General features: G+C 41.0%; 1 protein-coding gene across 1 annotated transcript in view; it reads right to left on the bottom strand.

Annotated features, from left to right (window-relative positions):
• The window catches only part of DNAH8 (dynein axonemal heavy chain 8), a 338,470-nt gene extending 326,247 nt beyond the window's left edge, over positions 1-12,223 (bottom strand). Inside the window, exons 1-3 of the mRNA XM_059077211.2 lie at positions 12,097-12,223; positions 5,508-6,002; positions 5,264-5,398 (exon numbers count right to left, since the gene is read on the bottom strand). Coding sequence (XP_058933194.2) covers positions 5,264-5,398; positions 5,508-5,957 — 585 coding nt within the window. The 5' untranslated portion in view covers positions 5,958-6,002; positions 12,097-12,223. The remainder of the gene's footprint in view (positions 1-5,263; positions 5,399-5,507; positions 6,003-12,096) is intronic.
• Positions 12,224-17,477: the final 5,254 nt, after the last annotated feature.

The following is a 17,477-nucleotide window of genomic DNA, read 5'->3' as shown; positions in this document are numbered from 1 at the left end:
ATGAGGCTAAAAGAGTTTATTCAAGGTACACAGAAGCAGGTACATCAGAGGCAGGATTAGAATCCGAACTAATTTAACTCCAAAGTTATCATGGAATATAGGGTGAATTCTATTTCCAAACCTACATTACTGATCTACATATATAAGTGGGCCTCCACTTACCGAACCCTGCCTCACAGCATCTTATAGGGGTAAATAGGTGAGTCCAACTGGAGGTAAACATAAAGAATTATTGTTAAGAAAAACTACTCTTTTTTTTTTGGCTGCACTGGGTGGCTTACAGGATCTTAGTTTCTTGACCAGGGATTGAACCTGTGCCCTTGGCAGTGAAAGCACGGAGTCCTAACCACTGGACCGCCAGGGAATTCCCAAGAGAAACTATTCTTAAAAGTTGATTTGTGGAATAGTAAAACTTGCCTTATTAACTGTTTTGTTTGACCAATTATTTGAGTAATTATATTTTCAGCAATTATAATTTGACCTATATTGTAGCCAAACTAATAGAAAAACAAATTAATATAATGTCTTCCATATTTATGAGCATGAATTTAATTACTTATGAGTCAGTATAATTATCTTAGTAAGTAGATATCTAGGTCACATAAACAAAAACTCTCACACATCATTAGGGAAACACAAGTTTACTGACCCTCCTTCACCTAGTCCCACTGCTTTCATACATAAGTGTCTCTCTTGGGCAGTGGGTTTCTCTTCACTTACTGACCAATTCCTGTAGGAAGTATCTCAGGTCTGACAAAGCCTTTCACCCTTGGACAAAGGTTCTCAAACTTCTGTGTGCATCAGAGAAGCAACTAGGGGACGTCTTAAAAATACAGAATGCTGGGCCCGAGGATTTGCCTTTCTAAAAAGTTCCAGGTGATGCTGCTGCTGGTCCTGGGACCACGTTTGGGAACCACCACCCTGGGAGATGAAATGGAGCCACGGAGATGCGCAAAATTCTAGCCTTTCATTTTCTACTCTTCCATCTCACACGTAAACTTGGCTCTCTTGCATAATTACCACCTAAAAGATACAGAAGCTGTTGGCATAGGTATTCTTGACCAGTTCCACACTTTCATGCTGTATGTGACTTCTATGACCCATCAGCTTTGAATGCATCCAAACTCTCAAAAGTAGACCGCATGATTGTGATAAAAAAAAAAATCTCAATATCAAACGTAATGAATTCTTGTCTTTTAGACATGTGGTACTCCTGAGGCCAGCAGAGTGAAAACTGTCATGGGCTGAAATCATGACTGCAGTTAAAAATTCACTTATAATACATAATATTTTACAAATACTTCATCGCTGAGTTTCACCACAACCTTGCAGTAGGTAAGTTGGCATTATTATGCCCCTCTTGCAGAAAAGAAAATTAAAGCTAAAAAGAATTTGAGGGGACTTCCCTGGTGGCGCAGTGGTTAAGAATCTGCCTGCCAATGCAGGGGACATGGGTTTGAGCCCTGGTCCAGGAAGACCCCCACATGCCGTGGAGCAACTAAGCCCGTGCACCACAACTACTGAGCCTGTGCTCTAGAGCCCACGAGCCAGAACCACTGAGCCCACGTGCCACAACTACTGAAGTCCACATGCCTAGAGCCTGTGTTCTGCAAGAAGAGAAGCCACCGCGATGAGAAGCCCGCGCACCACAATGAAGAGTAACACCCACTCGCCGCAACGAAGACCCAATGCAGCCATAAATAAATAAATAAAAAGAATTTGAGGACTTCCCTGGTGGTCCAGTGGTTAAGACTCTGCGCTTTCATTGCAGGGGGTACAGGTTTGATCCCTGGTCAGGGAACTAAGATCCCATGTGCTGTGCGGCCCAGCCAAAATAATAATAATAATAATAATAAATTAAAAATAAAAAGAATTTGAGTGAAGGACCCAAAGACACATATCCACAAGTGCAGAACCTGGAACTCCAGATCTGCTGTCTTTCCACAGAAATGTGCTGCTGCTGTCTTGACTTTGGAAAACACTATCATGTAAGCCAGGAAAGTAATGTCTGTGACCATCATGAGCAGCGCTGAATGAAAGTAGCAGGAACACACGAAGTAGCAAAAGCTTGAATGCCAATGCAGCAGAAACCTTTGTATTGGTTAGGGTCCTGGCAAGCAAAGGAGTCATAACAAAGAGGTTCTGAAGAAACCTTATAATAAAGAGGCTACTTCTAGAGGCCAGAGCAGGGTAAGGGAAGCTGTGGCACTAGCAGCAACACAGGACTAGCAACAGAGGAAAACCAGTACCACCTCAAGGCCTGGAAGGGAGGGCATTGGGGGGAATGGGGTAGCGGGAAGCAGGCTGATAGCTGGAGCTGGGGGAAAGGGACTTCTCAGGAGGACACTGGCAGAAACGTGGCCAAGTGGGGAGGGATCAGGCTTCTTTCTCTTCTGCCCTCCAATCTCCTGCTGGTGGCTCCTAGAAGCCGAGCCACATGGAAACCAGAGGATGAGGGAGCCCATGTGGTAGATTCCAGAGAGGTCAGCCTTCCAGGCCACAGAGCAGGGTTGCGCACAGTCGGGAATGGATCTGAAGGCAAACAAAATAACCACCACATCTTCTGTTGTCTACCCTTTTGCGGAGCCTTTAATGAACTGTTTTCACTCTGGATTGTACAACAGGCCTCACATAAAAGAAAAACTTTTCCATACACCCAGTTACCTAAACAACCACAACAAAACATACCACTCCTTGCTCCAATTTCTTACTCACCCATCCACTAATCATGATGCCAATTTACTACATTCTTGCTTTGTCCATGTAATCAAATGAGCACTCTAATCTCTCCCAGATTTTGATATTGGTTTCCATCCTAGATGTACTTACTATCTTCCCTCCACTGTGGCTTTGCGATTCACCGGCAACTCTTAAGGAAACACCTTTCCTGGCTTGACTCTTCCCTTAATCCTAGATTTCCCATTCCTTGAAGCCTAAGCAGTGTCTGGCCTGGTCCATGATAGCCTTAAAGGAAGAAGCTAAACACAAAGACCCAAAGTCCAAGACATGCCCTAGGAATGACAAATGGAAGGGTTTGCAGGCATTGGGCACTCCCACTTCCTGGTCAGCATGCTAGCCAGTGAGAGAGACTTCCTCCAAGTAGAGAATGCCAGCCCAGAAAACCAGGTGGCAAATACTTAAGGGTGACAATACCACCTCTGTAGATACTCATCCCCCCAACTTAGTCCTAGCAGCAGTCTTCCTCTGAAGGCACTGCCCAGTCCCCACGTCTATGCCTAAATCTTTTGCAGAGCTAGTGGGATTCCAATTGTGAAGTTAGCCAAATATGTGGTCTTGAAATTTTCAGGTGCAACAACGTTGATTACCTATATGGTTTCTTCCCTAACCAAGCACAGGAATGGTCCTTGGGAAAGGCCTGAAGACTGGGCCTACTGAGAATCACATTTTTTAGAAATTGGCCTTCCCTTCTCTTGGTCACCTGCTCAGTGATGTATGCAAGGTTGTTTTGCATCACTTTCTTCTACCTATAGGCAGACACATAACCAGAGTCACCAGAGGAGACAAAATAGTAGAGAAGAGAGGCCAGGAGAGATGAAAACAATACAAACAAACAAAAACAACTTGAGAGTGGCAAAGAGAATCCTGTTGCCAGTGGGTGGTATCATCCATAGCCAGGACAGGTTACAGAATTTGTGAGGCCCAGTGAAAAATGAAAATTCAGAACCATTTGTTTAGAAATTATTAATAATTTTAAGATGGCAACAGGAGATCATTTATTTATCCAAGGGCAGGGCCCTTCAGCACAAGGGCCTACTCAACTAATAGCCTGCATGCCCGTGAAGCCATCCTTAGCCACATGCACATTCCCACAAGGAACTTTGGTGACCCGGGAAACCATCCTACTTCCAGTTGCTTGCTGTGGCACCTCTTGTTTTATGTACACATCTCCAAGTTTTCCTATCCTTTGCCATTAAAATAGCTCAGAGCTATTGATCTCTCTGCATCAGTCACATGCCCATGTCACTGTAACACACTAAGGGAACAAGAAAATGATCAATCCCATTCAACTGTCAGGGGCCTGCCAGTTCTAAAGCTTTATAAGGGTCCTGGAAGAAATGAAGGGCAGACAACTTCCAGAACTTGGTAACATACTGCATCAAGCAAGGGAGACGCTCTTTTAGGAAACATTCCACAGACTCTTTGCTTCTAGAGCAAGCTAAAGAGTTTTGCCCAAGTTCACTGGGCAAGAACGGGGAGTATGGACCCTGATAATGGCAAACTTACCACAATTCCGCCCCCAATGCAACTCTCTCACCCTTGCATTCAGTGGGACAATCGGCTCACCACCAGCATGTACCTGCTCACTGGTCTTGTAGAAGCTACAGCCCAGGTCACTCCTAGACTTGATAAAAAGCTCAAGCAGCTAAGAGTAATTTTGTTGAAAATTTAGAACCTGAGCTATAAGGAAGCTATGACAGTGCTTCCAGGAGCTGCTATGAAAGTCACAGTTTATCATATATTACTATAATTAAGGTGACCATATAAATTCATCATCCAAAACTGGGACCCTTTTAGGAATGAAAGGAAGAACTGTTAATAATTATGCTAGAAAAGTAGGCATAATCCAGGGCTGTCCCTGGCACGCAGAGACGCATGGTAATCACCTCATTGTTTTCGACTATATTCATGCAGTAGTCACTGTTCCCTAGCTCTATTTCTGCAGTTTGTTTTTCTATCCAAATGATTTGCACATGTAGTTCATATAACCTGTACTTTTAAAATATCACTCTGGGGCTTCCCTGGTGGCGCAGTGGTTGAGAGTCCGCCTGCCGATGCAGGGGACACAGGTTCGTGCCCTGGTCCGGAAAGATCCCACATGCCGCGGAGCGGCTGGGCCCGTGAGCCATGGATGCCGAGCCTGTGCGTCTGGAGCCTGTGCTCCACAATGGGAGAGGCCACAACAGTGAGAGGCCTGCGTACCACAAAAAAAAAAAAAAAAAAAAAAAAAAAAAAAATCACTCTACCTGTGCTTGACTATCCCTCTAACTTCTGAAGCCATTGTGAGTCAGAATCTTAGCTCAATTCTAGTTGCCAACTCTTTTTTTCCCTTCCTCCACAATAGTAGGCCAAACTAGAAATATCATCCAATTGGCTATAACTATGTAAAATAAAGCTTCTTCTCTCTTCAGTTAAACCCCAACCTTCTCTTTCTAAATGTTTTGTTGTTCACAACAATTCAAGTTTATTCAACCAATCACTTCTCAAAGAGTAATTAAAAAATAATAATAAGACTTAAACTTACAGACGAGCAATCCAAAATTAATTCTTCAACAGTTGTTATGTCCAGGCCAAGCTTTTCTGATAGAATTTCAAATATATATTTGTATGAAGGGTCAATTTTCATTTTTCGGTTTTCCCTTGCATCTCTAAATCTTGCCTAAAGAATGAAAACCACATGTAAAAATTGTAATTATGAAGAAAAATCACCAAAATATTTCATTTCAGATAAAAGTGACACTTAATAAAAATGGTATTATAAGCAAAACCTGTCTCTCTTTTAATGTTTCCTGTAGATTTGGAATGCCACTCATACTTCGGAGATATTTGGATGATCTGCGGGAAGACTGAGAGAGCACATCAGAAGGCATTGATTGAACCATTCGTGGCGCAGGCCTAGGTCGAACCCTTCTCGGATCCGGGTCATCTTCGTCTGGCATAACTATCCTTTCATCAGAAGGAATGAGATTCATATAATCACTTAAAGAGGAAGTAGGACCTTTTTCGGAAAGAGAGACAGTATCTTCTTCAGATGCCTCTTCTGGGAGGGGCGGGGCCTCTTCACTGGAAGGAGGTGGAGCCTCTTCTTCCGGAGGTGGGGGAGCCTCATCTCCTGGATCAGGAGGGGCAACATCTTCTGAGCTAGGAGGTGCTACCTCTCCCGAAGAGGACGGGGCTTCTTCTTCCAGAGGGGGTGGGTCACCTTCTTCGGCGCTCATGTTATCCACTCCTTCCACCTGCAGAGCACCTTAAAACTTCAAAACCTAGGATTATAAAAATTTTTTTAAAAACTGTTCTATAAATTGAGTATGATGTATTAATTTATCCCTCCCATTGAAGCTAGACAGGTAGTAAAATTATCTGTTTCTCCCATACTGCATTATCTAAAGAAACTAAGTTTACAGGGCTAGAGAGAGACTTTTTTTTTAAGTGGGACAGCACGTGCACACGTGCACAAACACACACACACACCTACACCTACACACCTCTAGGGTCTTTTTCAAACTATAAGTAACCACTGCAATTGATGGAAGGACACCTGTCCTCAGGTATGGAAAAAGGGCTGAAAAAAGATTGAGAACGACTGTACTCAAGGACCAACTGGTGATCAACACCAGGATACTTATCCAAGAGATCAAGCAAAGAACTACATGGACTGAAATGTTCCTTGCTTGGGGGAACTCTGCTACTCTACAATTCACCAATCAGATGCTCAACTGTCCAGCCATCTCATCTATATGAGCATAACCAGGACCACCCGAAAAGCATAAAACATACTCTTGGAAGCCAAAATGAATATCCCAAGTCCAAACATAAAATTCATGCTAGGGCTTCCCTGGTGGCGCAGTGGTTGAGAATCCGCCTGCCGATGCAGGAGACACGGGTTCGTGCCCTGGTCCGGGAAGATCCCACATGCCGCGGAGCAACTGAGCCCGTGAGCCATGGCCGCTGGGCCTGCGCGTCCGGAGCCTGTGCTCCGCAACGGGAGAGGCCACAACAGTGAGAGGCCCGCATACCGCAAAAAAAAAAAAAAAAAAAAATTCATGCTAAAATGTGATTGTGACTATTTACTGAAGCAACGGTATCATATAAAGTATAAATCCAACCTACCCAATCAGAAAAGCTCCAATTATAAAGGAGTGTGGAAGTTATCATGAGCACATAACAAGGAAAATTAGGGGGTACCAGCAGAATGGGACAAAACATTACTTACAGGAAAAAAAAATCATATTTAGGACAATAATCAAGCCTCCATCAAAATAAATAGGAGTTTGGGATATGGCTAAGATCCAGAAACCAGTATAACAGTAAACAAAAGAACAAATTCCAAAGCAGATAGTTCAAAAGAAGATAAAGAGGCTTTCTAGTGAGGAATTCTGAGAACATTCTGAGAACAATTCTGATGCAGACCTGGCCTAAGTAAGACCGTGCTTCATATGAAGGGACACCAGCAGCCCTCCATCAGACACGGAGATAGCCTGTAACCCGCACCTGACATCTGCCCTCACCAGGTTTACAAAGGACCCATAAACAGCTGAAATTGTTTTCTTTGATGTGCTAGGTTGGCCTATTCAAGAACAGAAAGACCCAAGCTGACCTTTTAGCTGCCAGCTAACCAGTTTACCTACCCACACCCAAGATGTCAAACAAGGACCAATGTTCTCAAACTGTCTGGGCTTCCCTGGTGCTGCAGTGGTTGAGAGTCCAGCACGTGCCGCGAAGCACGTGCTGGGCCCGTGAGCCATGGCCGCTGAGCCTGCGCGTTCGGAGCCTGTGCTCCCCAACCCGAGAGGCCACAACAGCGAGAGGCCCGCATACCGCAAAAAAAAAAAAAAACCCACAAAAACTGTCTGAAGGATTTTTTTCTCTCATCCCTCTCTCCTCTCTCTTTTATAAATCCTGGTTTTTGTCTTTGACTCTTGGCCACAATCTAATGTCTAGCTTTTTCACACAAGAGTAAATTTGCTTGGATAGTAACTAATTAAACATCTCTTGAGTTATTATTGGACACAACAAAGATCTACAATACCCAGGAGCTGTGTGTGCATTACATTCTTACACTTGAAACTGGCCTAGAGGAGTTGGTTGTGCCATCTATAATAACTCAAGAACAATTATGATGATACACATTAGTGAAGTCATATCAACTACCTGTCACTCTGCTCAAATTTATGCAAAACAATTTACTTTACTCCATAAGAGAATCGTGCCTTCTCTCAAAGGATAGCAACAGGTATTGTTGTCTGGTTTCTGAAACGAAAGCAAAATTTACTTTAATTTCAATAAATGGTGAAACACATATACTGACTGAGCTCAGTAGGGCCGGAGAGCTTCTCCACAGGCAATAAATGCTCTTTCTAGAGACACACAGTTATTTAAGCCAGTATAGAGCCACTAGTATTTAAGCCATCAAGGAAAGACTAAAGTTGGATCATGACATTTTGTTTAAGAAATCAAGGAAGTATACAATAAATCTTAATGTTTTCCATCTAAAAATGACAACTATTTCTTAAGTGTTGGCACAGATTCACAGATTAAATTTTCAGAAAATGTTATTACCCAACACAATTAATTCCCTGGAGATTCCAGATAGTTAAGATTCATGGCACATAATTTCAGAACTAGAAAATAAACCATAGAAATCACCTAGTTTAACTCTCCCTTTTTTACTGATAATGAAACTAAGATCCAGAGAAGTCACAGATCTTATCCAACTACACACCCAACTGATCTTCCTAAACTTCAGATCATGTCATATCACGGCCCTATTTAGTATTGCCCCCTTGTTCACCTAGCTATTTGTAATCTTGCAATGAAAGGATATTAAAAGCTAAAAAAGCTTAAGGTAGTCCTGAATAACATCAGTTAGGTTAAACAAAATCTATGACTAAGGTCAGGCTGAATCGATAGGCTTAGAGAAGGAAAATTGAAAGCAAGTAAAAAGGAATGGGAGGGCTTCCCTGGTGGCGCAGTGGTTGAGAGTCCACCTGCCGATGCAGGGGACACGGGTTCGTGCCCCGGTCCGGGAAGATCCCACATGGCGCGGAGCGGCTAGGCCTGTGAGCCATGGCCGCTGAGCCTGCGCGTCTGGAGCTTGTGCTCCGCAACGGGAGAGGCCACAGCAGTGAGAGGCCCGCGTATAACAACAACAACAACAACAAAGGAATGGGGAAAAAAAGGAAAGAAAAATGAAAATAAGACAAATAGAGTGTAAAGAGAAGAAAAAAACCCGGATATCCTCTCCCTCCGTTTCTGTGCCACAGTTGTCATCATTCAAAGTGGTATGAGTAACTGAAACATGCCCAAGGGCGTGACACTCACACTTGGACAAAGAAAACAAGACAAGACTCTTGTCCTCCAGCATTCACAATCTTATTGGGGAGATAAAGTAATCTTTGCAAATCAACCAAGAGTGTAAAATTGTAGAGTTCTATCAGAAAAGGAAATTAGAAAAGGAAAAAATTAGTGTGGACAAAATAGACAAAGATGATTTCATGCAGGATTTGAACATAAGTTGGCCTTGAAGGATAAGAAGGATTCAATCAGAAGCAGAAAGAAAAAAATCTAGATAAAGAAGTAAAAAGGTAAAGCTATGCAAAATTATGAAGAGGTCAGAAGGGGGAGAATTTAGTTGGGAAAAAAAGTGCTTAGAATTATGTAATATCATATTTATTCTTCCAAAGACCACAAATATCAAGGATTCAGAATAAGTTAAAATAAAATATAAAATGTGGTTTTCATACAAACACAGATTCTTAATGTTAACATGTTAGGGAACAGGCTCAGTTCTACTCAGACCTTTTTTTCTAGCACTCCTAGGTCATGTTTGAAAATCTCCGAATCAAGAATTCCCCAAGTTTATAATAAAATACACTGAAAGAAGTCATTGTGAGTTACTCTACTCCTATGGTAATCTAATAAACATAGTCTATAGCCTCAATTCAGGTAAACATATTTAAATATAACATACATATACTTTCCACCTCTATGTGTGTCTCCTTACCTCAGTTTCCTTGGGATTTATGTGAAGTTGTTTAAGGGGGTGGTGGTAGGGAAACAGCATTTAATTTCTAAAACTTATTAGAATACTCCTCTCAGAATATACGTTTTATGTAAAGAGTTCAATTTGTGCTTTGTGAATTGAGTGCTGACATATATATCTCAAGCTAAGGACAGGATAAGTTCTTATTTTGTGAACATAAAGAGTCTTTATGGTCAGTAGTCTGTACACACTGACAACACGGAAAATGATAACAAGGTATTAATCGCTATCATAACTGAGAAACAAGTAATTTCTAAATAGTTTGTTACAGTTTACATTTTTAAAATAAATCATGTACCTCAGACTCAAATAAATTACTACTGCCATTTTGGGGAGATTTTGCTTAAGGAAGCTGTAGAATTCTTCCTCTGATGAAATCATTTGAGATGCTTTTCCTACATGGTTTTCAAATGTCAAATCATAGTTGGCACGTAATGAACTCTAAATATAAAATGTCAGTTTACCACTCCCAAAGACTGATGCAATTATTTAACTGTAACCTAGAAAATGTACACCGCTGTTTTATATAGAAGAATTCCTAAAAACTGTAGCAAAAATTTTAATAGATTACATAGTTGAAATGGAAAAATTTTTAGTAAATATAAATTAGCTTACTATATATACACATTCACATGTTTGTATATATGCAACATGTTTGCAACAGCAAAAAGAAGCAAGAAAACAAATACACTTCCTGGAAACAACCAAAATGTTCCTTAATAAAGGATGCATTAATTGTACCGTAGTACTCTGTTCAATAAAGTTTTAATTTGACTTTAGCAATAAAAATAATGAGGTAAAGCTATATACTCAGCTATAGAAACATCTCAATCACATATTGTTACATGGAGAAAAAACCAAGGTAGTACAGTGCATTGTATATCAATTGCATAAATTTTTTGAAGTGCATGTAGGCATATACATGGTATTTCATCTATTCTAAGATGCACACTTTTAAGAAGGTTTAACTGGCAACCTTTTTTCCTTTCCTCACATCTTTTTCCTTTATGCTGTTACATATAATATGTAGTTTCCATCTATGTAATTTCATAAAATTATAATCGTAACAGTTTAGATTTAATAAAATGCATTAGCAGCTTTCCAGGAAAGATACACAATGAATTATGAACAATGATTACCTTGAGTAAAAAATGCCAGATAAGAGAAGCAGAGGAAGAGCTGTACTTTTCAATTTGATAACTTTATGGTTTTTTAAAAATTATAATCATGTGCATATTTTACTTGTATAATATGTGTTTATATCATATACAATAACACACAATATGTGTTTATGTTTTTCTCCTATATATCTTAGGACTTAAAATTTAGAACCTAAATTTCCCTCTGAATTTTAGAATTTAACAAGATTACTTTGGCAACGAAGGGGCGGGTCTTTACTCCAAGTATTCACGCTTTGCTGGCCATAAGAGCACAGAGGGAATGCAGGATAAACACCTTTTCGTCTTCTCCTCCTCCTCCTCCTCCCCGTGTCCTCCCCAGACAACTTGCTGCCAAATACAATCATTTTAAATTCCCACCACCCCTTCTCTTTAAGTTCAATTTTGGAGGTTCATTGGACGTCCACAAAATCATTCCTAGTCATTTCCAGGAGCAAGTTGCCATTTCAGCCACACCCCTTTCTCTTGTGCCCATCTCTGTACCCCTATCCCTTCATGATGACTAAGGGGTCTCTGCGTGCTTGGCCGCTGTAGACGTACATAACCGAGAAGCCCCTCCAAGGCAAAACGCACCAACGGGGGTTGGGGTGGGGGTGGGGGTGGGGGAGAGGGCAGACTGTTAAACACACACAGGGTGGTCAACGTCAAGAAAAGGTGAATGAACAAAGGGCTGAAAGAGCCTAGAAGGGAAAGAAACTTCTGGACAAAAACGACAGAGATGATGACATTTGACTTGGGTCTGAAGAGCTGTCAGGCGAGGACGGGAGAGGGCACTCTCCTAGCAAGAAAGCAGGGAAAGCCTTAGATTGCTTAGAAGTGGCAAATTTAGGGATGAGATTTTCGGGGTGTAGGGGAGTGAGGAGGAGAGAAGAGCAGAACATAAGCCTGAATGGCTACGCCTTCTGTTTGTCTTACTTTTGAATTCTTAAAAGGGGGAGCGGGGTGTGGAGTCTGTCAGACGTCCTCCGAAGAGCCTGGGATTCACCAAGGGCAGGGGATGGTTGCGGGTTGTAGTGGGGTGGGAACTGGACAGGTTGGGAGCATTAGCGGGGAGCTGGGGGGCCGAGGGAGGCAAGTAGGCCGGACCTCAGCGGGGCGGGGAATCCGGCTCCGCGCGGCTCTCCGAGGCGCACTCACCCGCCGCTCAGCTCAGCCTGACGACCCCGAGCGGCCGCGCAGCCCCAGGAGCTGCTCCTGCTCGGTCTCCGCGGCCACCGAGGCTCGGCCGTTGGGAGTCCGAGGCCAGCTCGCTCCCCGGCGCCCCGCGCGGGCTCCGCCGGGCTCTGCTCGCTGAGGGGCGCGGGGCGCTGGGACGCGGGCTTTCCCCACCCCGTGCCGCGCCCCCGCGCGCCCGCGGGCCGAGACAATCATCCCACGAGCCCGAGAAGTGAAACACTGTTTAGAGGCCCTCGGGCCGCGGGAGGAGCAGCTGCCTAGAGATGGAATATTTCAGGGGGTGGGGACTTGGGAGGATTCCAAGGTAGGCTTTGAGGGGATTGGTACGGAAATGCCTTGATATATAAAATAGCGTTTTCTATGACCTTTACGTTTTCTGAAGTTACTTCGTGTCTCACTAGAGAACATTAAATGTTTTCTTTTGAATTTGTTTGCTCAGAAACCTATGACTGGTAATATAGAGAGTAGAAGGACTGAAAAAAACTGACTACTGACTACTTTTCAAAGTTTACCCCCCGCTCCGCCCTTTCCAGTACATTTCTGCTTTTACCCCTGACGAGGCATGATGGGTCTCCATTTTAATTAAGTGTTAAATATATATATATATATATAAAGTGTGTGTGTATATATATATATATATTCTGTGCTACCCAGTAACTCAATTAGTTCTGAAACTCAGGTTGTGAACATGCTGTAGTCCTGGGTGTCCTTATTTATAAAGTAAAATGCAGGAGATAAGATGATCTCTAAGTTCCCTTCTTGTTCCAAAAATCTCTAACTCCATGATGTTTGGTTTCAAGCCTCATTGACTGAAAGATGATACTATGGACAGAAATAAAAAAATCAAGACAACCCAATGGAAATGTCTAAATGTTGTAGGGAATGTGCAATTAAAGTACACAGATTATCAATATTTGTTGTTATAATTGTCCTAACATAGCTACATGATCTTATTATCAAATAACAATTTAAGTAGCCAGCCATTCAAGTAAAATATATATAAATATATATAAATATTGAGTAACTATCCACAGTTCCTTCTTTGAGCTTTTCTTTATGGCTGAAACAGCACACCTATACCCTGTTTAGTTGTCCATCCTATTTAGTTTGAAAAAAAAAACACTGACAATAGAGACCTAGGCAACTAATAAAGCAATTAAGGAAAATTAACTCTGCCATAAAAATATTTTAAACATACTCTGAGTAGATTTCCTAATCTTAATTTTACTAACATACAAAACAGAACAAAAAACAAAACAGGTATGTTCACCTTGCAGTGGGTTGAATTGTGTCCCCCTAAAATAAGTCCAAGTCTGTTGTTTCCTGGTACCTGTCTGTGAATGTGATGTTATTTGGAAATAGAGTCTTTGCAGGTAAACTTAAGGATCTCAAGGTGAAATCACCCTGGATCTACAGTGGGCCCTTAATCCTATGACTGGTGTCCTTAGAAGAGAAAGAGGAGAGAGATTTCAGACACAGGGAAGGAGGCCATGTGAAGACCCAGGCAGAGATTGGAGTTATGCTGCCACAAACCAAGGGACACATGGAGCCACCAAAAGATGGAAGAGGCAAGGAAGGATTCCCCCCTAGAGCCTTTAGAGAGAATATAGTCCTGCCAACAGCTTGATTTCACACTTCTAGCTTCCAGAATTGTGAGAGAATAAATTTTTGTTGTTTTAAGCCACCAAGTTTTTGATGATTTGCTACATCAGCTCAAGGAAACTAATATCTCTTCTACCAAAAAGGAAACAGTTCTAAATTCTAGTTGGAATTTGTGTCTTCTAAAATAGTGACTATTCTAAACTATTCCTTCCCCACTATTGCTGTCTTATCTTTTGTTTCTGTATGTGGTGCTTATTACTTTTAAGCTTTTAAAAAGTATATTATATATATTTGAGAGGTATAAAGAATAATACAACTATCCACTTACCCAACATCCAGCTTAAGTTATGAAACAACGTCAAAACATTTAAATCCCCAGTATATCCCTCCCCTTTGGCTTTTTCCATTGTTGCTTAGAGCAAATCATGTTCTTGAATTTGGAGTTGTTTTATCCCATGTACTTCCTGATGCCATTACTGGATGTATATTTAGCCCTAAGCAATACATTATATTCTTGCAGAGTTTAAAACTTTTAAAAAAGTTGTATTGGTCATATGAATTCTTCTGCAACTTTTAATTATTTCATTTCTATTTGTGAGATTTATCAATGTTGGAATATGTTCCTCAGATTCATTCATTTTCACTTATGTATATTATTCCACTGTGAAAATAACACAATTTATTTTCTCACAGTTGGACATTTAGGTTTTATCAATTTTTTTTTCTCTTCAAACTTTGTCTCTTATACTTAGAGTGTAGGCATAATAGTTCTCTGGATATGTACTTAGTAGGATGTACTGTCTTTAACTTTACTTAAATACGGTCAAATTATTTTCCAAAGTGTTTATAATAATTTAGGTTTCCACCAGCAAACACTGCTCCTCATTCACACCAACACTTGATACTGATACACTATGAATTTAAAACTTTTTGTCAATCTGAAGGGTATGAAGGGAACCTCATTTTTATATTAAATTGCATTTCCCTGTTTTCCAGAAAGTTAGAGCATTTTTTCATGTGCCTATTAGTTACTTGTGTTTCCTCTTTTGTAAACTGCCTATTTTTCTCTTTTGCCATTTTTTCTATTGAGTTACCTTTTCCTCACTGATTTGTAAGGGTTTTTTACATATTATGGATACTGATCCTTTGTTGGCTATGTGTGTTGCCCATACCTTCTCCCACTTTGTGGTTTGTCTTTTTACTTTTTTATGGTGTGTTTTAGTTAAGATATTTTTTCTTTTATATTTTGTGCTTTTGCATCTCACTAAGAAATTCCTACCATGAATTCATAAAGATATTCTCTGATATTTTATTCTTTACATGTTTAAGTTTTGCCTTTTCACTTTTATATCTGTAATACACACTTGGACTTCTGTTTTTCTTTATGGTATGAAATGGAGAAATCTGCTTTTTTTTTTCATATAGATAAATGATGGCATCCTAGCACCATTCATTGAAAAAGTCATCCTTTCCCCAATGATCTGCAATACTAGCTCTTATCTAAATCAAGTTTTCATGTGTGTACATGTGTGGATAGTTGTATGGCTGCACAACAAATTACCCCAAAACTTAGCAGCTAAAAACAACAAACATTTATTATCTCATAGTTTCTGTGGGTTAGGAATCTGGGAGTGGTCTAGCTGGGTAGTTCTGGCTCAAGGTTCTCACAAGATCAACTTGTTAAGGGGTCAACTGGGGCAGCAGTCATCTCAAAGTTCTCCTAGGAGAGGACCCACTTCCAAGCTCACTCATGTGGCTGTTGGCAAGCCTCAGATCCTCACGTGGCAGCTTGCTTACCCTCTGAGTGAGAAATTGGAGAAAAAGAAAGTAAGAGAGAGATCCCAAGACAAGAATCACAGCCTTTACATAGTCTAACTCAGAAGTGACATCCCATCACTTCTGCCATATTCTATTCCTTAGAAGTGAGTCACTAAATCCATATTCAAGGGGAGAGGATAACACAAGAGCATAAATACCAGGAGGTAGGGATCATTGGGGCTATTTTAGAGCTGCTTGCCACAGTTCCCATTTATTGATCTATACCAGTGCCATTGCCACATTGTCTTACTGTAGATTTATACTGTCTTGGATGGGTAGGTTCCCCTACTTTTTTTCTTTTTTGGGGGGGGGGCCTTTGCTGTGCAGTTTGCGGTATCTCAGTTCCCCAACCAGGGATTGAACTAGGGCCACAGCAGTGAAAGTGCCAAATTCTAACCACTAGACAACCAGGGAATTCCCCTTATTTATTCTTCAAATGTGTCTTGTCTATTTGGGGCTCTAAAATTAGAACCTACAATCAGCTTATGCAGTTCATTGAAAAACCCATCAGGATTTTTATTGGAGTTGCATTACATTAATGTATTAATTTGTAAATGAATCAGTATTTTATGAAATTGAGTCTTCCTATCCATTTATATGGTTTATCTCATATATTCTGGGAAGTTCACCAGAGGGGTTAGAGGAAAAACACAGCTTAGGATGGCTTTTCAATAAAATGTTTCAGACAAATTTCTTTTGTCTGGGTTTCCTGTACAAAAATTCAGTGGTAATGCATAGTGTGTTGAGGGTTAGTGTATTGCCTCAATTCCTTGGTTTAGCAGCTTTAAGGTCTATCTCCATGTCCAAGTTCTGTGGTTGTAGTACATTGAGTTTTGACAAGATATCCCTCAATAAGTTAGCACCAGGTATGTACAAAATTTCTGTTGAAACTCTATACTTCAGTTTGCACAGGAACTCTCTTCTTATAAGAACAGCATCCCTCTTCTTTTGGGGAACTGCTTTGCCCCCCGATTCCAAGCAGGTGGCTCTAATCCAGGCTGTCAATCACTGTGCTCTGACCACAGGAGTAAGCACAGGTCCTAGTCTAGGCCAACAGAGTTTCCTCCCTGGATTTTATCAAAATTAGAATTCAGGGAAGAGGTTCACTCTCTCTCTGGTGAGAGGCTGAGAGGCTGAGATCTCCAGGTTTCTAGACTAGTGGAGCAGTTATGTCTGACAAAATGAAGCTGAGATGAAGAAAGAAGCTGAGATGAGAGATGGAGACATCTTGGTGGTGGCCAGGTGCCTGGTGCTAGATGCCTCCCTGCCCTGCTTCAGTTTGATTGGGTGAGCCAATAAATTCCCATTTTGCCCAGCTCCCTGAAACCCAAATTCCTGACATCCATCCATCTTCTTGCTAATTTATATAGACCATCCTATTCAATTAAAAACACTGTCAAATCTCATTCCTCATTCATTGATTAATATAAAGTCCTTTCCTAAATTATGTTTACAGTGATCATGATCATTTAGTCTTTCAACAACAGGAAGTATTTATTGATAATCTACTATGTGCCCGTCATCAAAGAACACAGTGATGACTAAGTTTTCCAATGAACACAATTAAAATATGTGCCTTAGCAAAATTAACGTAAAACTCACTGTAAGTTATTGACATTTAGATAAGCAGTGAAACCATAACTTAAATCTCATTTGATCCTCACCAAAATCCTGCAAGGAAGCTCAGAGAAGGTTCAGTAATTACTCCAAGCTTCTAGAGCTAATGAACAGTGGAACCAAAACTTGAACGTAGGTTTCTGGCTGAGTCAGAGTTGTTTTAATTATCCTGTGCTGCTTAAAGTGAGAAAATAGTTTCGGATCCTTATAATTTAAAAATTATAACTCCCAATTCTCTTTCCGTCAGATTCGTATTTCCTACCACGTTGCAGCCCTGAGGTATGGGTGGTTACTGAACTTTAACA

Source organism: Kogia breviceps, chromosome 10 (assembly GCF_026419965.1).
Source record: "Kogia breviceps isolate mKogBre1 chromosome 10, mKogBre1 haplotype 1, whole genome shotgun sequence".
In the NCBI taxonomy this organism is placed as follows: domain Eukaryota; kingdom Metazoa; phylum Chordata; class Mammalia; order Artiodactyla; family Physeteridae; genus Kogia; species Kogia breviceps.
Note: the sequence above shows the minus strand (reverse complement) of the source record. Positions and strands in the feature narration are given on the sequence as shown.